Here is a 22,690-nt window from a genome sequence, read left to right as displayed (position 1 = left end):
GTGTTTAGTGGGCCTACCTTATTAACTATTAGAGGCCTTCAGTGGGGCCTGGGGCTGTGTTTAGTGGGCCTACCTTATTAACTATTAGAGGCCTTCAGTGGGGCCTGGGGCTGTGTTTAGTGGGCCTACCTTATTAACTATTAGAGGCCTTCAGTGGGGCCCGGGGCTGTGTTTAGTGGGCCTACCTTATTAACTATTAGAGGCCTTCAGTGGGGCCTGGGGCTGTGTTTAGTGAGCCTAACTCATTAACTATTAGAGGCCTTCAGTGGGGCCTGGGGCTGTGTTTAGTAGGCCAACCTTATTAACTATTACAGGCCTTCAGTGGGGCCCGGGCTGTGTTTAGTGGGCCTACCTTATTAACTAAGAGGCCTTCAGTGGGGCCCGGGGCTGTTTAGTGGGCCTACCTTATTAACTATTAGAGGCCTTCAGTGGGGCCCGGGGCTGTGTTTAGTGGGCCCACCTCATTAACTATTAGAGGCCTTCAGTGGGGCCCGGGGCTGTGTTTAGTGGGCCTTCCTTATTAACTATTAGAGGCCTTTAGTGGGGCCCGGGGCTGTGTTTAGTGGGCCTACCTTATTAACTATAAATGTAGTGGAAATCCTGTAAATAATGCATGCCGAAAAGCAATTACAATCCAGCGGAGGATCAGACAATTAAAATTAAATTAAATTATTTTACTTATCATTAATTAGTATAGGTTGGCAGAATTTCTTCTTTCAAGCAGGTTTCATTGAAGACCAGAGAATTTGTTTTATTCGCAATTTTCTTATTAGTTTTTTCAATATATCGAACAATATTTTTAGTTTGAACTGGCAAATCGAANGCACTCACCTGGCGAGGTTGGTGCTGGGGGTTGTGGGGGTGGGAGTGGGGGTGCCGGCAGGGGTGCCGAGGGTCCCGTTGTGCCCCGGGACCGGGCACGGGACGGTCCCGGTGAAGTCTTGCGTGGAGTTCCATCGCTTGGTGAGAGGCGTGAATGATGACTGGAATGATGCTGATGATGTGTATGTGATGCGTGATGTGGTGCGTAGTGATGACATGGTGATGGTGGAGGGAGGGATGTGTGTGGGGGAGGGGGAGGGCGCTGGGGAGGAGGGGGAGGAGGAGCTCTGGCCATCAGAGTAGAGGCTCGAGCTGGACTGGTAGCGGTGGCTGGCCCTGGACAGGCAAAGATTTGTATTTAAATTCATTTTCTATTTTTTTTACAATTACCTCATTACTTTCTAAGTAAAAATAATATAACATGGAAGATTTTAATCGATTTAAAACTAATTCAGCGTGACCGCTGAGCTACGCTACCACGTGACCTTGAACTACAGCTGCGCTACACCACCACGTGACCTTGAACTGCAGCTGCGCTACACCACCACGTGACCTTGAACTGCAGCTGCGCTACGCTACCACGTGACCTTGAACTACAGCTGCGCTACACCACCACGTGACCTTGAACTGCAGCTGCGCTACGCTACCACGTGACCTTGAACTGCAGCTGAGCTACGCTACCACGTGACCTTGAACTGCAGCTGAGCTGCACTACCACGTGACCTTGAACTGCAGCTGAGCTGCACTACCACGTGACCTTGAAACACAATTTCTTATCAAAACATTTCTCATCAATAATTAGGTGAATAATAATTCAATAATTTATTAATATTAAGATTAATCAAATAAAATGGCCGCTTACCTGCGGGTCCGCCCAGCATGCGGCGGGCCGTCTCCCGGTCTCCGGCCCGCAAGACGGCCCGCAGGCGCTGCATGAACGCTGCAGACCGATCATCGGGCCGGTCCTGCCCGAGGCCCGCCAGAAGATCGGCGAGCGCCAGCTGATCGTTGAGATCTGCGCGATCGTCGTCGTAAAGATCCAGCATTCTCGAGACCAGCTGCTGATCCTGACTTGGGATCCGCGGTCCACCGCGCCCGAAATGGGGATTCTGGACCCCAAATTGAGGATCTTGTACCCCAAAATGGGGATCTTGTACCCCAAATTGGGGATCTTGTACTCCAAATTGAGGATCTTGGACCCCAAATTGGGAATCTTGAACCCCAAATTGGGGATCTTGGACCCCAAATTGACGATCTTGGACCCCAAATTGGGGATCTTGGACCCCAAACTGGGGATAGTTGACTCCAAACTGGGAATCTTGGCGCAAGATCCGGGGATCTTCGCGTTCAGACTGGAGATCCTGGAGCAAAAAGTTGAGGTCTTGTCGCTTACGCTGGGGATCATCGTGCTCCAACCGGGGGTTCTGGAGTCCAAACTGGGAATCGGGGTCCTGTGGGAACCCCTTCAAGGAGCTCCTGGATCGCTCCTGCAAATTGTAGGGTTGCAGATGGGGTCCGCCGGTGTCCCCGCGGCCCGCGAAGTATCGGGGGTCGTTGGGTCCGACCCCGAACTCGATATGCGAGTCCTGAGCAGCAGAGAGCATCGCGTCACATGTGATGCAATGCTTATCTAATATAAGTAAATTATCTATCTCACAGTATACGATTTATGTAACAACAGTGATTTATATAATCAAATCTAGTTAAAGAAACGAAGGTGATTTATCGTCACCAAACATGACAGTTCTAGCCTAACTGAACAACTTATTCGAGTAAAATAGACACTCAAAGCAAAAAGTTACGTTATTTAACGAAGCCCCGGATGCCCTCGTTGGAGATGACATGTGCTAGTTTCTGGGAACGATGTTTGAGTCAGTGTTCAGTAAAATCCGCTCCTCTACACAAGAGAATGAAATTGAAGTTCTCCAAGAGGAGGCATGGCATGGACGACGAAAATTTGCATCTATCTGCAGCCTTCAATAGCCTCAACCCGTCAACCGTAGAATTCTCTTCAGAAAGTAGAATTCTCTTCAGAAAGTTGCTGGGGGTCGGAGGAGAGTTGTTGGCGTGGATCCCCAACTATCTGAAAAACAAGATACAAGCCATCACGCTTGCAGGCTCATACCAGACAGGCGATGGTGAGGGCCGGAGTACACAGAATTTGTTAGATTCTTGGACTTATCCTTCCTTGACCGAAACTCACAATCGTCGACATAGACATGGAACTGAGCCATGCGCATGTATCGTCATTTGCAAGGCGACGCACGAGAGCGCTGATGGCGATCACTGACGCATTGGGCTGCAAGATCCGCTGACCTGATGCCGCACAGCCATCAGCAGGAAGCAAGTAACGGCATCTGATGGCACTAGCTGGCCCAACTGATGGCACTAGCTGGCCCAACTGAAGGCACTAGCTGGCCCAACTGAGGGCGGATGCACATTATTTATCTTCTACTGCCCCCAGGGGCACCGTTAGAGGACGCGGCCCTCCAAACGACTCAAAGACGGCAGGAGACGAAGGTGGCACATCAGCACGGCCGTGGACGAAAAGGTCGAGAATGCAACTATACATACGATATGCATTATGATGAATAATAACTTCGAATGAACAGTAGTGTAAAGGAAATAAAATAAGTGGAGTGCAATCTCAACGAATGAACAGTGGTGTGTACAAAATAGAAGTGAAGTGTAATCTCAACTAAATTTCTGCTCTTCAAACCATAATTGAAGTTTTCAAGTTTTCGAAATTTTATTTTGAAAAAGTGTTGGAACGAAGATATGGGCAGCAGATAGCTCCCAACGGTCCCGTTATCTCCACCCAACTCCCGCGCGATAAGGCTATGTATATGTCAGCACATCCGGCCAAACGGCGTGTTTCCTATCGTGCATGGGCGGTGCATACATCAGTAGAGTGGAATAATAACTGTTGAATGCTATTGAAATTTATAATACAAGTTCTTGCCGCTATTTCAGACAAGTTCTTGCCATAATTGCAGCAAAATTTTCGCTGTTTTTTCACTAACATTTCTACCTTATTTCACTAACATTTTTGCTATTATTTTAATCGAATCATTGTCATTATGTTCTATAAAATCCTTGCCCTTTTTTCACACATCTCACAAACACATTCACACAAAGAAAGCACGAGCTATGACACAAGATTGGGAGCATACAGCTTTGAATGAATATATAGATTTTAGGCAGACATCACACATTGAATTGCTTTTATTGTATAAATTTATAGGAGGGGGCCAATGACATGTAAATTACTGTAAATGTAAACGTATTATATGTATATATTACACCTTGTATCCATGTATGACTTACAGGAAAACCTAACGTATTTTACCGGCTGGTATACCCATCCAGCAGGTCAGGCAGATGAAATGGTTGATTGCAGTAGCTGTGGCTACAGCTGTACGCATACAGCTGTTGCCACACGCAGGTGTATGCCCGAATTAAGCCGATAATTGTGCGCTTACAAATGTACAGTTGCGTACAGTACTTAACGAACTGTACACGACATATATACGCACAACACGCATGGGTATAGCTGAGCCATGACCGTTTGGGAACCAGTCCTGATATCATCTTCCAAGTGTACAGTATGATATACCTTTCTCTTCTCCTCTCCAGTGAGTACAGTCCCAGGTGTTTCGGCCTTTCTCAGGAGTTCAGGCCCAGCTCCCTGCCGCTGATTCTGTACGTGAAGGTCCGCAGCACTGCTTCCAGTTTCTGCACCGCACCCGTCTTGGTGTTGCCCAAGGTTGGCAGCAATACTCAAGATTGGGGAGACGAGGGCTCTGAAGAGTGTAATCATTGGTACTGCTTCTCTCGTTCGAAATGTAAGCCATATCCACCCTATCCGTTGCTGGCTGCGCGCGACTATTTCCTCGATGTGGGCATCTAACATAACACAACATAACATATTGATCTCGGCGCTGAAGTGTAGGCCTGATGTGGCCTGTCGCCGATTCTTTTCCTTTTCGTGCCTTGTTCACAGAAGATCTAAAATCGTGTCATTTGACCGGATCTTTCCATGACTGACGATAGTTTGAAGTAGCTACTAGACTTCCAACTGGTTCGATATGGTGCTAGGCATTTCAAATCTGAACATATATTTTCCATAGCTTTATCTAGTCTGTTCTTGAACGCGTTCATACTTGGAGCGCCAACGATATTATCGGGGAGGCTGTTCCACATGTCGGTGATTCGAAGCGAGAAGAAATTTTGTCGCGTAGAGAAGTTGCAGCGCAATTTTTTAGATTATAGCCGTGGCCCTTGGTCTAACGTGGCTTCGGTTCTCGTCAACACTCCGAGACCTAGAACTAGTTGCTTCTCCTCAATATCTGTGCCACCTGATGCCAAGTAGAGATGGGGCATCCCGATCTCTGTGCGGACTCTGTATCTCATTACTTCGAACTTGGTGCAGTTGAACTGCATATATTGTTCACCAGGGCCCAATCGTAGATTGTCAACGAGTCATCCTGTAACCTCTCGCAGTCTATGTCATCTGTGATCTTCATCAGCACTCTTGTATCGTCCGCAAATGACGATGTAGATGCGTGGGTGAGTTCTAAGTCAATATCAGCAATGTGGATGAGGAAGAGGATCGGTCCAAGCACTGAGCGCTGCGGAACTCCGCTTTTCACCTTCGCTTCTCTCGATTTCGTGTTTCCAATTGCGACAGCTTGTACTCTATCTGTACGGAAGTTGTGTATCCATCTTAACAGGCTTCCTCCTACCCCCCAACAGCCTCAGCTTTCTAAAGAGCACCCCATGGTCAACTTTGTCAAAAGCTTTAGCAAAGTCTAGGTATACCACGTCCACGCCAGCTCTCTCCTCCAGCTGGGCCACCAGACGGTGATGGTGCTCCAGTAACTGCGACAAACAGGAACGATTACGCCGGAANCGTGTTGGTATGTATCCTGCGTGTTAGTATGTATATGCTGCGTGTTAGTTCTACAGAACTAAATTGTAAGTTTTTTAGAACCGTCAAGGAAGGTTTAGGCAGAATAGCAACGGAAGAACAGCAACGAAACAAGTGGCATTGCTGTTTTTAACTTCATTTTTTGCTGTTTGAAGAAGAATGTATAAGTGTTGGAGATCAACTTATGACCATTTGAGTTTTTTCTTGGAGTTTTACATTCTTAATGTCAGATCTATTACGAGGTTATCAACGATTAGAGGAAAATAACTTTTTTTGTGTGTTTTGCTTTGTTGGAAGATTGTGATTTAAATCGTTGGACTCGATTTTTACAGGACCATGTTTTCACAGATTGGCGTGCGATTTTTTCTTTTTCATTTAATATTGACAGCGTACCAATAGCACAGTTAATAGCATAATATTAACATGATTTTCAATGTTTTAATAATTTTATTTTGAGGCACAAAATAAGTATTAAAACCGTTTAAAAAAACGGCTGCTGAGCGGCAGTTTTGTAATATTTTTCATGTGTAAAATTTCCTCTTCGAAAAATGCTCAGATCTCTCCGTAAAATTAAGTATATCCATTCTAAATCTTCATATCATTAAAAAAATATTGTCAAAAACGTTGTATTTTCGGTCCTTATTTCAGCGTAACCTTCACGGTCGCAATCATGGCTTCCACAAAAATCTATTCTACCATCAAACTAACAACCACGAAGCGTATAAAAAAGATATATGTACATTCAGCGAAGTTCAAACAGACACACAATAAACACAAGATATACACAGATTTCATACAGGATGCTAGAGTGACAGATTCCCAGGAGACACATCCGATGAAGACTTTTGATGCACGACTCTAATACCTACACTGTCATCCACCAGCCGGATAAAGTGATTACTTCATCACAAATTAGATGAAATTAACTCAACAAACTAAAATTAAAACAAAAAAATTAACCACCACGACGCACTGTAACAATAGCATTCCACCGCCTCGTATCTATTTATTAGGTATCTCATGCCATGCGCTTATGCCAACTTATTTCTTTAGAATATTCTTATTTCTTAATTATTTTGGCGACCAGTCACAAATGGCCGCCAGTCAAAAGAAGTCATATCTGTCACAAATGGCCGCCAGTCAAAAGAAGTCATATCTGTCACAAATGGCCGCCAGTCAAAAGAAGTCATATCTGCCACAAATGGCCGCCAGTCGGCAGTCACAATTGGCAAAACAACTGAACTGCTGCCACTGTCCAGTCCACGTGAACGGTTACTGACCACCATCATCGGCATCACGCTCATTGTGTGTTCTACAAGGGAACAGCGTAGAAGAATTTGATGAGAACCACTGTGAACAGTTTAGTGATCATTGCACTAGACAGTGTACCGAACACTGCAGTGCAACGAGTACAACATAGCTTGTTGTGTTCATAATAATAAAATTATCGAGATAAATTGAACGGAACACTCGCCAAATGAAAACTGTCGTAAGTGATACACGAATCGCCACTCACGGCTCCGAAATAAAAAAGTACAGTACGAAATTGTCAAAAATACGATTGATTTGTTCGAAACAGTTTCGGTCGCGCTAGAAAGATGTCGTTCGGTTTTGTTTAAAAAATAAATCATGGTATAAGAAAGTCGGTGACACGAGTGTAGTGGCAACTTACGTGGCATTGGCGTAAAATTCAATTATGAAATCATGAAAAGAACGCTGCCGATGGTTAAAAAATATACCTCAGTACTCACTGCAGTGAGTGACAGAGCGCATTTTCTCGTCGATGAGAACGTAAAGTCACTGACGGACAGACGGACAGACAGACTGATATGGCGAGTACAATAGTGCATTTTTCCATAAATGAGAAAATGCGCTAAAAACATTGCACAAAACCACGGGCAAGTGTGGTTTGTCCAAGGGTGGCTCCTATAGACTACAGTAGTTTTATCATATTTATTATGATTATTTTAACTGTCGACCACGTTTTCAACCGATTTAGACAGATTTGTAATTGCTACATGATATAAGTTCCTCGGAAATTCATTGTTCATTTAACCTTGGTAGAGGCATGGTTGATGACATTGAAATGCAGGGTAGCGTGACGTCATTCGCTCACAGGTGTGAGCGAGGCACACGTCGTCATTTGTTTACAACGTCACGTTGTTTGCTGCTAAGTTTCCTAATCACTAAAGCCATGAGGAAAATGCAAATTGTCTTCTTATTTGCGCTTTGATTAACAATTGTAAACAAGCCGCATAATCGGTGCAACAACTGCTGACCAAACAATATTTAAAAATGGCTGTTTAAACTGGAACAAAGTTGACACTTGTAACTCGGCGTTTGGTACGAACTAACGAATACTGTTGCTTATCAGTTCGTGATTCTCTCACCTGAAATTTTGTTTCGTGGGCTTGCCATGGCGCAAGCAAATCCCAGAGAAGCAATTAGGTACACGGAAAGCCATGATGCCTTGAGCATGGCTCCCAGTGCAGGTTCGGAGTGGCGAGTCTTCACCATATGCTAGCGCTCATATCCAGGCGCGATCGATAGTCACGAGAACAACACTGATAACCTTACACGTCCACTGCTATAGTCACACTGAGGTAGCGGACGAAGGAACAGTGTTGCCAGGTTTTTTCTTGGCGAGAATACCAGATTGCCTAGATCAAAATACCAGAAATATACCAGAAATTTTATCGTTCAAAAAACAGATTAATACCTCCAAATTTAATAAAACTATTCGTCAGAAACGTTGGTTAGAAAAAAAATTATCTTGTGTACTGTGCAGTTATCTGGCTTGACGATAATTAGCCAAATTGAACACGTTATATTTTTTCCCCTCTGGAACATTTTGACACTTTTCTTTTCCTGTGCTTGATTACATTGACACTTTTTCCTTTTTTTATCAGTGTCATTGTGGCACTTTTTCCTCTTCGCTCAACATGAGCAAGCCACGGAAACAGGTCATCTTCATTTTGCTTATTTTCGTACATGCTTGCATATTGCATTAATCTAACTTTCTAACATTTCGGGTTAGTCGCGCCACTCTGATGGTAATCTATATAATCCACGCCTACGTTGGAGGAAATTCAAACTTCAGAGGTGGAACTTAATGCAGTAAATTTTCTAGTAAGTCAGAAAATACCAGAAAAATACCAGATTTAGGCAAATATCCCAGATCTAAAATGTTCATACCAGACGCCTTCTGAAAATACCAGATTTGTGAAATCTGGTATAGAAATATACCATCTGGCAACGCTGCGAAGGAAAGTGAGAACATTGAGACAACCCGGCTTATAACTGCAGATTTTCCTGAAAAAGAATCCGGTGTTAGCATTTTTCGCCAATCACGATTCTTTGTCATTATGATGTCACAAAAAAGTCACTTTATAAGTTCACTAAATACATGATTATTCTGAGATTTGGTGTTAATTGAACTGATATCCGGCTTGTGATCATGTGATGCCCTAGCCACTGCCATTCGTTTTGCATATATGACTTATAAATTCAAGTTTGACTTTAGTTCATGTTCTTTGCATGCAGTCAAGAATGACTAATTGCTTGATCTTATCACTTTGTTCTTTCACAATCTTCATTTACAATGAATGGTTACATTTACTGTCACCGTTCGAGACTCGACATAACCTTGCACTCACAATAAAAAAAGTACATATGGTTCTTTGAAAATTGAAAAAAAAAAACGTTTTTGTGTGGATCAGATTTTTCATCACTACTATATGGGTGAATGCGTTAGTCTTTTGACTGCTAGAAGTATACAATCTTACAGGCCTGAATTATTCGAGTAGCAGTTAACGGCTTCAGCGTTTAGTAGGCCGTATGCCTGTCGCCGATTCTTTACATCGCAGAAAATTCACATCACTTTGCGGTCTCGCACTCGCAACTCACTGCTATGATTCTGCTGTCTTAACCGCCCGGCCTCCTTGCCGATTCTGACCAGAAACTGGCGCACAGAGCTGGGATCGAACCCGCGCCTCTCAGCTCCAATCCTGAAACTTTAACCACTGGGCCTGAGTCGGAATATTAATCCTACTATGGGTGAACTAACGCTGATACTAACATTGAAATGATTTTACTTCAGCCATTCGTCCTGAAATGGTTGAACAGATCCCGATATTGAATAAATGTGCGAAGGAGGGTCTTGTGTCGCCGGGGTAGCTATTATTTCGCACGTAGGAGACGGCGTTCACGTCGGGTTTGGTGCAATTAGTGAACACTGGAATATTCGTTTCTTGAACGTAGCTGGATTCCTCAGAGCACAACTAAAAATTACCTGAAGTTGCGGCAATCAGAGGCAATTTAATCAGAAGAAACACAAAAATTTCATACGAACAAAACTCCGTTAGTAATCAAAGATAGGCATTTGCGGACAACGGAAATTGGTCATCTGAAACAAAAGGGAAGTCCCAGAAATTGTTGCTTACCAATGTCGTTGGTTCAATTGTAAAAATAGTCAGTTTGATTGATATTTTTATTACATTTTAGCAGAAATCTTCGGATAGAAGACTTGAGAGTTGAATTACTTTTGAAGCAGATAATAATAATGATGGAACAGTTACTTCGATTTAAATTATGCCTGCAATTGTTTCGGAAATATCGATCACCATTTTTTTTAGGATCCAAGGAACCAATTTCGAATAAAAAAACTATCAAAACCACGACTACCATCGTTGCTCTCTCGATCTTTTCACCCGCGCCGCAGCCTCCCTCGGAAGTTGAGAATCGAGTCTACAGTTCACCCAAATTTTCCAGGGGTTCCCGTCACACCAAACAGTTATTTATACCCGTGATTTACATTGAAATAGATCGCAAACAACTTTGGGCTCCATATCTTACAAGTTATAAATTTTTCTAAGAGGAATTTGGTAAGACACAGAACTCCAAATGGGGGATAAAAAAGCATAATTGATGCTGCGCTATTTAGGTCATAAATAATAAATTGACTGCAATATTTAGCCTGCTATTGTAAAGAGGAGTAATGATATCGTTATCAGGTTGTTACAGCAACTAATCTCATCTATTTAATGCCTATACAAAAAGGTGCTCGTATAACCGAGCAGTAGGAACAATAAGGTAACTACCGCAGGTATCACATAGCATCGTGGCTAGTATTAATTAGTACAAGTATCATTACGGGACTAACATCATTCATCTAGCAACGGATGACGAGACGGACTAGGTGAATGAAACACGCAGGACACGGGAGGCCGACTTTACTTATGCTGTCAAGACGCACATGCCGCCGGCCGCCTTGATTTTCTTCTCAGCCTTCAAGGAGAAATACTTTGCCTTGACAATGATAGGCTGCTTCGGTAATCTGCCCTTGCCCAGCACCTTGTAGAAGCCCTGCCGGACGGCAATGCATTAATAACATCGATACATAACTACAGTTAGAAATTTAGCACTATAATACTGATACTGTGCGCCAAACTATTATCTTCCACTGGAGTAGAGAAAGAAAGAAGTACTAGTCGGAATCCATATCGGTTAATTATAATATTTTTTAATGCGTCAGCAGCTGCACACGAAAAAAGTTATTGGTGACAATTCATACAGTTTTACTAAAAAATATAGATCGCTAGTTACGGGCCGTGATGGGTGATTATTAAACAATAAAAATTTGCCACAAAACTGAGAATCCTTCAATATTAGAGGAGCGCTTTTTCAATATGTATACCGAGTGTGAATTGAAAGCATTACCAAGTCAAGGAAAGACTTGGTGCTGGTAAGAATTGCTGCAGTCAACTTGACTTGGAATTGCGACAGTATAAGCTTATTTGCATTTATCGGTCAGTGTATTAGTTACATTGGATAGTGGTGGATTAGTTACTTTTGAACAAAAAATGCATTATATGACAACAAAAAACATTCTCGATAAGTTCATCAACACACGGTATTATTTTCGCTGAAATTTCATCAAAATTGAACTGCCTACGGTGGCTTGACGACCAATAAATCTCGACATAAAATATCGTAAAATCATGGCGGTGAATTGTTCAACTAGTGACATAAACCTCATGCAATGAAACACGACATGATCAACATGAAGAATACGGTCGCTCAAACACAGTCATTCTTCCTGAGGTTCTCGTTAGTTAAAATCATTACTGGAAAATATGTCTACCACTGACATGCCTATGTGAACAAACGTGTTGGCATACATGATTACCGACATGTCTATGAAGAACAAGCTTGTTGGCACACATGTTTACCGGACATGTCTATGTGAACAAGCGTGTTGGCATACATGTTTACCGACATGCCTATGTGAACAAGCGTGTTGGCATACATGTTTACCGACATGCCTATGTGAACAAGCGTGTTGGCATACATGTTCACCGACATGCATGTGTGAACAAGCGTGTTGGCACACCACATGTTTACCGAAGCGTGTTAGCATACATGTTTACCGACATGCTTATGTGAACAAGCGTGTCGGCACACATGTTTACCGACATGCCTATGAAGAACAAGCGTGTTGGCAAACATGTTTACCCGACATGCCTATGTGTATGTGAACAAGCATGTTGGCACACATGTTTACCGACATGCCTATGAAGAACCTGCGTACAGTAAAGATGCAGATGACACTAGGAGACAAATTTCAACTCACTGCCTTATTAAGGTTGAAGACGGGGGCCTTGACCTTGGCCTTTGCCTCGTCAGTCTCGGCCTTGTCGAAGCTCGCCTTGTACTTCTTCCTCACGTCCTCGCTCACGAGCGCCCAGATCTTGTCGACGTTGATGGTGGGCATGTAGACATGGCTCGACTTCTGGTGATAGTTCCTCATACCGACCTGAGGGGTAGACGAGTGTTAGGTGTGGTAAGGAGTTTTTAGAAAAGTTTTAAGTGCAAAAGGTGATGAGGGGTAGACGAGTGTTAGGGATGTGTAAAGCATATCAGGTGGCTTCTGGTGATAGTTTCTCATACCGACCTGAGGGGTAGACGAGTGTTAGGGTGGTGTAAAGCATATCAGGTGACTTCTGGTATTCTCATACCGACCTGAGGGGTAGACGAGTGTTAGGGAGGTGTAAAGCATATCAGGTGACTTCTGGTGATAGTTCCTTATACCGACCTGAGGGGTAGATGAGTGTTAGGGGGTGGTAAGGAGTCTTTAGAAAAGTGTTAAGTGCAAAAGGTGGCTTCTGGTGGTAGTTCCTCATACTGGCCTGCAGGAGTGAGGGTCAGAGTTTTTCGAAGATTAAGGAAAGTAGAGCAATGGTTCTTGTTTTGTATACCGACAAGAAGGAAAGTAATAATTATACTGTGTGTTTTGCATATTTTAAATCATAGTGGCGTCTGATAGAAACCAAATCAAGGCAAGCGCTTCTAAGATGACGAGACAAACATTCCGCTTGATTTGACTGACAAGATGCTAATGTTAAACAGATATTCAGTTGTAAGCTGGCTTTGCTTATGTTGGTTTTTTTAGAAAATAAAAAAAATGAATAAACACAAATACCATCACACTTGGCTGCTTGAGATGGAAAAAAAACGTGTTCATGCTACTGTCATGAAAAAAAAAGCACAGAAAATATGTTAAAAGAAGTTCATTTGCTCAACCTCAACCCCAAATATAAATAAGGCAAATATAGCAACGCAGAGACACTGTCTCAAGAGCCTAATTTGGAATGTCTAAATATTTGGCATGTATAAATAAGTAACAATTATGCTGAAAGTATAATTATCATTTTTTATGCATCTTCTGAGCAGCAACAAGCTCGAACATAACCAGTCTATTTTGCCTTATAAATTTGTACTGTCCATCCACTTTTTTTGCAGAAACATGAGTATTTCTCCTGAAATTAAAGAATGTCTACTGAATTGAGTTCTATTGTCAACAGGTTGTAGTAAGTAAAATTATTTACATAGATAGAAGAAAAATAAAATGGTGATGTTTGATGGTTAGTTAGTTATGGTACAATTAATCGTTGATGCTTAACAGAATAGTTCCTCAATACTAACAGATTATTATAGCATTACATCACTAGATGAGTGTTCCAGAATATGTTATCTCACCTTGCCAAAATATCCAGGATGGTATTTGTCGAAGTGGATTCTGTGATGATGCTGACCACCAGCGTTACCACGACCACCAGGATGTTTCCTGTGCTTGCCTGCAAACAGAGGATAGGTTGAGTGCTTGAAACTTGGCTTAAAGTACGAGTGCAACGGAATAGGATAGATTTATTGGTCAAGGGTTAGAATAGATCTATAAGTCTTGCATCAACGCCATAATAAATAAAATATAAATGTACAGCACTAGACTCCATTTTTGAAGTTTAGACAAACTGCCTGCTATGGTCATCATGACTCATTCGCCATTGAAAACTCTTGAAATGTTATTCTCCATCCCAACCATTCATAAGTAACAAAATATAGGTATGTATATACACACTTCATGTGTATATATATCAATAATATACAATATCTAATAAAAAAATTGCCAATAAAACAAAATCTCTGATCTTAAATGAAACCTGCTTGGGAATTCATGTGTAGTATGTGGTTCTATTAATAGTGCCATTTTGTTCATTTATATACAGCACATGGTTCTATGATTCAACACACTTGTTGAAATCTAGGCTTTCTCAGTGTATTTGAAATTTCAGAGATATTATTTCACATGTTAAGATGAAACATGTGAATTCTTGTAAAACATGTGAATTTCTTGTAGCCTCATGATTAACACACAAATTTGCTGAAATTGTGCAATTTCATAAGAGGTTACAAAATACTAATTTGTACTGAAATGTTGTAGCTCAAGGATTGTATTTTGTTTGATTTCAAAAACTGCAATGAATATTTCATTCCAAAAAATTTTTAATTTCTACAGTTCAGTATCATGCTATTGCTAATATTCAACACCCAAAACCTGTCCGCTGATGTTCTCATAATTCCATTATGTTGGACAGCAATGAACAAAATGTTAAATCTAACAAATATTAACATAAAGAATACTGTAAAATGGGGTTACTTTGACCGGCGGGGCAACTTTGACCACTTTTCATTTTTTTAACAAAAACCCCCACAACTCAAAAACGATTCAACATAGAAAATTTTGTCAATGGCCATCAAAGGCCTAATACTGAGGCTATGTAACACAATAGAAAGATTTAAAAAGTTTGCATATCTAATAGGTTAAAAAATTAAAAATGTGACTCACAAAAAAGAGCTATTATTTAAAGCCTGTTGGAGTACCCCCTCCAATTTTTTTATTTTTTGGTAAAATAACTCCAGGAGATCCTGATGGAGTTATTATTAATGGAGTTATTTTTTTTTTTTTGCATTGTAGTAGAACTCTTCTAGTTATATATGCAAAAGACAAATTTTAGAAAAGTGTCATATTTTGTAAATGGGGGGCACCACCCCCCAATGGGGTAACTTTGACCACCTAATGGCAGCCGTGACGGGGTAACATTGACCAGCTTGGAAATTAAGTTAAAATTACCATAGGTACCTATATAACCTATTTTATGTTTGATATACTTATTAATGATTTTTTCTTTATGTTTCAGATTCTACAGAGTCTTATATATGGTAATTTTAACTTAATTTCCAAAACGGTCTATGTTACCCCGTCACGGCTGCCATTAGGTGGTCACATTTTGCTCATTTGGGGGCGGCGCCCGCGGCCCCCCATTTGCAAACTATGACACTTTCCTAAAATCTGTCTTTTGTATATGTAACTAGAAGAGTTCTACTACAATGCACCACAACCTAGAGTTATTTGGAGTTACTTTACTAAAAAATAAAATTGATTTTACCACCCGGTCAAAGAAACCCCAAGAGCTGGGGTAACAAAGAATATCACTTTTTTTTAAATTACATCAAAACAATGAGAGGCAGGAGCCAGCAATTTATGGTGAGTAAAGCTAGAGTATAGACCTGTATTTTGCATGTTTCAATTTAAGTTTAACTTATCTAGTAAAAAATTGGCATCATTTTGAAAAAAAAAGTGGTCAAAGTTACCCCATTTTACGGTACATAATCATATGCTGCATTGCCTCTTAAGGTAAAGTTAATTTTTATCTCTTTGTAGGCTAGTTACAGAAATTAAAAACATGACACAGGAAGAATAGATTGGCAAAAGGGTAGCAGCTCAAAATTGATTATCCAAATTTGAAAATTGATTCAAGGGACATTAAATAGACAAGACAGACAGCTGCAATTTTCTTTTCATGACAGCAACATCAGTACTCATGGCTTCGTGTGGACAAAATCTACTCAATGAGCCCTACAAACAATTTTGGCATGGTGATGTAGATATTGCACGCTGCCACTGCACATCAAAAAGTTGTTGAATGCACCTGAGCTTGGCAACCAAGCTCAAGTGATTGGTTCTCTAATCAGAAAGCATGAAACAATAGACTGTGCCACAGTCTCTTGTTTCATGTGTGCCAATCAGAACTCAGGAAACAAGAGACTGCACAAACAGTTCAACACGTGCAGCACAGAAAAACACATGAACCATAATTTTTAGAATTCCATTTTGGTTGCAAGGATTTGTTGCTAGAACAACATAAACCAACTTTTTTTGAAAAGAAATATATGGGAATAGAGGGTAAATCTGGCAATAATATTTCCTGTAGATATAGATTTTCAAGCTAAATTGGCAACAAAAAATCTTCAGATATTCACACTCGGCTGCCTAGATGGCAGAGAGTAGGGCTTTTCCACACCAAATTTTATAGAGCAACCTTTCAGTAGGATGTCAAAATTTTCTAATCCTGCTAAAAATTAGCCAAAATTGGCCGTGTTTATGGCAGTTTCAATCAAGTCCTCAGCTGTTGCCTTGTTCTATTTGTTTGAAGCATAATTAAATAGATTGCAACATTTCAAGTTCAATCTGGAATGTTAGGCAGTATTTATTGAAAGAATAAAAAATATTTTCTAGAGGCAATTTTACCTATTGCAGCTAAAAATATAATTTTTCTGCAACTTCTGACAATGTAATTTTCAATGCAAAAATGCAATTCTTCTGAAATTCTAGCAGCAATGTGGCATCTGAAAGGCCTCTCAGTTAGCTTGAGGCAATTGTACCCTTTAAATTGTGATTCTGACATCATGTACATCACTGAATCACTGACATGCAGGCATGAAATATATCTGCTTAGCAAGCCACAACTGAATTTTTCAAGCCGCGGTTTAATGGATTTGCCAGCCGTGATTCTATTTCTTCTAGCCATTATTTGATTTCTTTGAGCCATAAATTCCATACCTTAGCCATTAAAAGCCACTTACGAGCATGCAGCCGCAAACTTTTTACCAATTCCTGGCGCACGGGTTACCCTAATCTCTAATTTTACCCTTAAAAACAGTTGATACTAACAAACGTTTCCAATCAAGTGGCAATGATCACATGAAAATGCAGTCTGACCATTCTGACATGACCGCAACTATGCTATATTTAAGGAAACGTTTTAGATTGACCTAATAAATTACGACTGCTGGGAGTCAGAGGTGAATTGCTGGCATGGATCCACAGCTTCCTAACAGAAAGACTACAAGCTGTAGTTGTTGGAGGCACGAGATCAAGCGTGGCTAGGCTGAAGAGTGGAGTACCACAGGGAACAGTGCTTGGCCACTGCATCGTCATTTGCGGACAACACCAGGATATTAATGACCATCAAGGACAGGACAGACAGTGAGAGGTTGCAAAAAGGCCTCTACAATATATGACTGGGCCCTAATAAACAACATGCAGTTCAACGGGACCAAGTTTGAGGTCCTGAGGTACAGAGGAACCAGAAGAGCTGGAATGGATCACAGCTACCTGGCACCTGACAACTCAGAAATCGAAGAGAAGCAACTCGTTCACGATCTAATAGTGTTGATGAACAATCAGGTCAATTTTGGTGATCACATACTGGCAATAACCGCAAAAGGTAGACGATAGATGGGGTGGATCTGGCGGACGTTCAGAATGAGAGAAGCAGAACCGATGATCACACTCTTCAGAGCCCTTGTAATACCTATCCTTGAATACTGCTGCCAGCTCTGGACTCCGTTTACACTAGGCGCAATACGGCAACTGGAAAGAGTCCAACGAATCTTTACTTCCAGGATCAGAGGGATGGAGAATTTTAACTACTGGGAGAGGTTACAGCAACTGAGTCTGTACTCACTGCAGAGGAGACGGGAGAGGTATGTCATTCTGTACACATGGAAAATGATAACCAGTATGGTGCCAAACTTTGAGAGCGAGACCTTCAGGATTCAGACATATCACAACGAGAGAAGGGGGAGACTGCAAGATTCCCCACTACGTAACAGATCCGCGGTAAGATTTCAATCCCTGCGGGAAGGATCACTTTCCGTGGCAGGGCCAAGGCTGTTCAACGCCCTACCAAGGGATCTAAGAGAGGGGGAGTTCACCCTGGAGACCTTCAAGAGACAACTAGACATGTTCCTGGGCACAATCCCAGATCGACCTCCCCTGCAACACTACCAGCGGCAAGAAGCAAGCAACAGCATCGTGCATCAGTTGGCCCAAATGAGGACGGATGAACGATAATCAGAGGCGGCGATCCATCGTGGCCTGGGAATGCCATGTCCCAAAAAAAATACTAAGGATAATATTATTATGTTGTGCAGGATATTTTGGCAGGATTGTAAAGTATTGCGGAAGTTGAAAATTTTATGAAACAACATGTTTGCAGAGTGCAAACTGCATTTTTTTCAATCAAACCAAAATACATGACATTAGAGCCACAAGATTTCATACCTGCTGAAATTATATGACATCAGAGCCAGGATGGAATTCTAATTTCGAAGATTCATACAATACTTCAATCCCCCAAGACCACTTTTTCAACCCAACATTGTTATTTGAGGCAAAAAATGAACTTCTCAAAGGCTTAAAACACATACGCTAACTAAAACAATACGGTCAGTTTCTATAAAGTACCTAATCACTTGGAAGTTGTATGTATGCCTGCACCTTTCACTCAACAATTAAAATTAGACTTATAAAAAGTATTAGTTAGTTGAAAATTTGTCTATAAGTTGACTGCAATGAACTAAACTTCATGAATTAATTATAACTACGCTGCAAAGCAGAGTTTTCAATCATGCACACTAAACACACAATTTAGAGTTCAGACGAGCAGAACTACATATCACGTGGGTCAGCATGCAACTGAATTAAATACCTAGCTTCATTCCCACCTCCCGCTCCCATGCATAATCTAGCGGGATGATCAATGCGGACGGTCACCAAGTCTGACTAATCATTCGTATATTTAGTGCATGAGAATGATTAATTATGTTGTTTCTTATCAAACAAACAAAAACTTCTTCTGTTTCTGATCAAACGAACAAAAACTTCTGATCAAACAAAAACAAACTTTTTGAAAATAATTTTGAAAGCGTAACGTCTATTGAATTCTAATACGGATCATTAATTTCAGCATCGTATTTCCAAAAAATCAAGTATTGCATTTCTTTTAATTGAAAAATATTCTTTTGCGTAAAAAAACAACTAATTTTTTCTTACAGCTCCTATGATGATTGACGAATGACAATCTCACTCATATAGCTAAAAATTTTAAATTGAACGATTTTGTCATTTTGAAGACTCCATTGATTACAGAACTTTAGTTTTTGCAAGTGTATCCAAGAAAAGTTTCTGAAATAGTAGGGACATTTCCATTATCATTCTGAAATAGAAGCGTCATTTCTGTTATTATATATAAACAGGATTAATAAAATACCTACCTATCAAATCCATCCGATGTCATTCAATTTGTGATGTATGAACGACAGTTATACTTTCATTCCTATGATGCTCATTTTTACTGGTTGAAGCTGTAGAATTAAATTCTATTAAAAAATGTGGAATTAAAAATCTGATTATATTTTTTAAATCAAAATTCAATTTTAAATAAATTAAATTGTATTATTAATGCACTATATGGTACATGCTCTATCTTTTATATAATGAAATAGTTTCCCATTTTAAACAATGAACATTTTCTAAAAGACACAAAACGTTTGAAGGCAGACAAATCATTCAGAATTTGAAGTGAATTTATTAAGATAAATTCAACATAATAGGGCAGAAAAACAGAAAAAATTCAAATCAGGAACGTATAAATGGGTTTTTATAATTAAAAAAAAAACTTTCAATCATTTAAATTTCAGTATGGAATGTGAATAAAATCTATTTATTGTGAAATCAAACTAGACACAACTAAAACTAAAGTGTGTGTGACACCGCCTTGTCATACATAAACATAGAAGCACGATGTGAACGTACCCAGTGAAAGAGTGGCAGTTTATCTCATAATTTTGTATGATATCAAAAAACTTTGTTGGTATTGTCCAATCGTGAGAATTTTTTGCAAATATGGATGTGTTTTATTTTTATTTTAGAACATATTCATTGCAAAAATTTGTCCACTACTCTACAGATAGAAGACTAGTTAACTTGATTGAGGCGTTGCCAACACGGGATTGGATGTCAAACCATGCTCAATTTCGGAAGCGCAGCAGTTTCTAATGAGCTCAGTTTATCAATTTTCACTGCAGTGGAAGCCGGAAGGTGGTGTAACGTAGTAGCCTAGTAAGCCTACTAACATCTGACCAAGGCATAAACTTGCCCTTAATTTTTGTACTAACATCTACTGGTAGGGTAGGTTTTTTGATACATTTTCTCATGCTAACATGAGAATATATTTGCTATACAAAATTCCACGCCAAATTTTTAGAGCTGCAATATTTCAGAAAAAATGGGACTTTTCCAGCTCTGCTGGCTGCTGACATGCAATATATAGTTTTATAGACAAGCGGCAACTTAAGTGCAGTTACTGCAGTAGCTGCTGAGTAGCAACCTATGTGGTAATTGACACTTGATAGTAATTATTAATTGTTATGAGTGTGAGATCTAGCTGCAAGTTTATCAAGTTAGGCTATACAAAATTCATCACTTTGTAGCAGCAGCAATAATGAGAATGAATTTACAAATTCTGACTTGCAGATACAGCACTGAGCACTTAACAGTTATTTTGCACAACTGCAAAATATTAAGAATTCAGAACTGCCAGTTTCATGGCTCACTGGCTCAGATATTGCATAATAATGAAGCTGTGAGTGTGATGACACTAGGTACAATGTTGTCATTTTTTTTTGCATGTAAAATTAACATCTCTTTTGTCTTTTCAAGCAGACATTGAGCAGGTGCTCTCATGTTAAAGTGGCACTGTGGCTTTGAGGTTAGAATTTAGATGGATGATTCTGACATAAATTTCTGACTTTCTGTATACCTACATTACTTTGCATGTGTTCATCTATTAATACTCAATCATTCAAAATAGCTGCATCTGCAACAAAAGAAAATATATCAACTCATGTACCTTCAATCATACAAATTACAAACCCCACAAAACATGAACGATTTCATCGAAAAATGTAATTCATGAGGCTACTTAGGTGATAGGTCTTAGACCAACCGAACTCCTAATATTTAATTATATGTACTCACCGATACGGCCATGACCGTGGCTAACGTGTCCTCTTAATTTACGGGTTTTGCTGAACCTGGTCGGCTGTAATGAAAAGGAACATATATGAAAGTAATGAAACAGAAAAAATTCAACAAACGAAACACTGCAAAACTGCCAAGAACTTCAAATCGTTCCGACTTCCGAGCGACCTTGTGAGTTGTGCCGCTTCGGAATTTGCTCAAATAACATAAGCAACATAGATGGCAAAATTTTCAACGTATTAAATTAATTACCAGAAATTTAAAATCAACTTGTATATCCACTTTATTTTATAATATAAACTATCAGGAATTCTCACCATGACGTTCACTCTTCTTTCACGAAAACAGAAAACAACACACAGATGTTGCCACTCGATTTCGGTGAATGATTCCAAACTGAGTTAGAGATTTGACTGCCATGAACGAAGAAAATTATTAACCTCTCGCCGTAAATGAATGGTCATTTTAGTGTCAAAAAATGATAATAATGACAGATTTGATCAAAAAGCTGAATACGTATATATAACATATACTCCTGCAGTTGATATTATTAAATATACCTGTAAACGTAACGCACTAAAATTTTACGATTCAGTGGGTTGTGTATGCACAATTTTATTTAAATATTTACCTTAATATATTTTTTATAATTTTTCTAGCAATTTTATAGTTAATTTCATCTCTAACCTGTTAACAACTGTTTGAATATAATTAAAAATACGGAGAAGTGTCGATTCGGTTCGATATTGGTGTTCAATATATTTTTTGATTCAGGAAAATGCTCGAGGTTAGACAACTGATCTTGAAATTTACTGGATCTAAACTACTTCGAATTCAAGCATTCCATCGTACGCTTACTCGCACGCAAAAACCAACTCAACAACTCACGAATCTCTCATTTCTGAACGGATTTGAATTAATTTCAGAACATGAATAATTGATATAAATGCTCTTTGGGAGGAATTTCCACAGATTTTTCTTTAAATTAATATAACGAAAATATGAAATTTTTGTGCAACCAAACCTGGGCGCGACCCCCTCAATTCTGAAAACGACTCTATTACACCTAAAACTGACCCCAAACTTCTGAACGCCGCTCGATTAAAGTTTTCACACACGTTCATTAGGACCTAATATTGATGTTAAGGTCGTAAGGTCGTTATCGTTTTTATTATTACAACACTTCTCTTCAACTTCACTTCTTGTTGTTTGTCTGCGATAAATCTTATAATCGATATATAACAACTTCTAATTGTCCAATCGATCTGAAAATTTGCACACTTGCGTAAAGTCGGAGACAATGCGTAAATCAATGGACAGTATAAATAATTTCAAAAACTGGAAAAAATTAACTCTATATCGGAGGGCGCGAGCTGCACCATCACGCTTATCTTATTTATTATGATCTTGCTTATGATCATAGAATAGAGTAG

At 40.0% G+C, this 22,690-nt stretch overlaps 2 protein-coding genes across 2 annotated transcripts; both read right to left on the bottom strand.

Annotated features, from left to right (window-relative positions):
- Positions 1 to 831: 831 nt before the first annotated feature.
- Positions 832 to 2,426, bottom strand: LOC125178626 (the record flags this gene model as incomplete). Its single annotated transcript, XM_047882838.1, has 4 exons — positions 1,973 to 2,426; positions 1,685 to 1,930; positions 1,504 to 1,579; positions 832 to 1,158 (listed from the first exon to the last, which is right to left on the bottom strand). Coding segments are annotated over exons 1-4 (1,103 nt in total), but the record flags the coding sequence as incomplete, so codon positions are not given.
- An 8,542-nt stretch (positions 2,427 to 10,968) lies between these two features.
- On the bottom strand, positions 10,969 to 21,659 carry LOC108674470 (60S ribosomal protein L27a). The gene is made up of 5 exons (XM_018162423.2): positions 21,575 to 21,659; positions 21,255 to 21,318; positions 13,790 to 13,887; positions 12,384 to 12,566; positions 10,969 to 11,116 (listed from the first exon to the last, which is right to left on the bottom strand). The coding sequence occupies exons 1-5, from the start codon at positions 21,575 to 21,577 to the stop codon at positions 10,988 to 10,990; spliced, it is 477 nt and encodes a 158-aa protein (XP_018017912.1). The 5' UTR covers positions 21,578 to 21,659; the 3' UTR covers positions 10,969 to 10,987.
- Positions 21,660 to 22,690: the final 1,031 nt, after the last annotated feature.

Source organism: Hyalella azteca, unplaced genomic scaffold (genome assembly GCF_000764305.2).
Source record: "Hyalella azteca isolate HAZT.00-mixed unplaced genomic scaffold, Hazt_2.0.2 contig11442, whole genome shotgun sequence".
Lineage (NCBI taxonomy): Eukaryota > Metazoa > Arthropoda > Malacostraca > Amphipoda > Hyalellidae > Hyalella > Hyalella azteca.
This window is presented reverse-complemented; position numbering and strand designations above follow the sequence as displayed.

Excerpts from the sequence above, each read along its gene's own strand:
- LOC108674470 (XM_018162423.2), bottom strand. Across the intron at positions 13,888-21,254 it reads CCACGGTCATGGCCGTATCG|GCAAGCACAGGAAACATCCT; the intron begins GTGAGTACATAT and ends CTCTGTTTGCAG. Across the intron at positions 11,117-12,383 it reads TCTTCAACCTTAATAAGGCA|GGCTTCTACAAGGTGCTGGG; the intron begins GTGAGTTGAAAT and ends GCCGTCCGGCAG.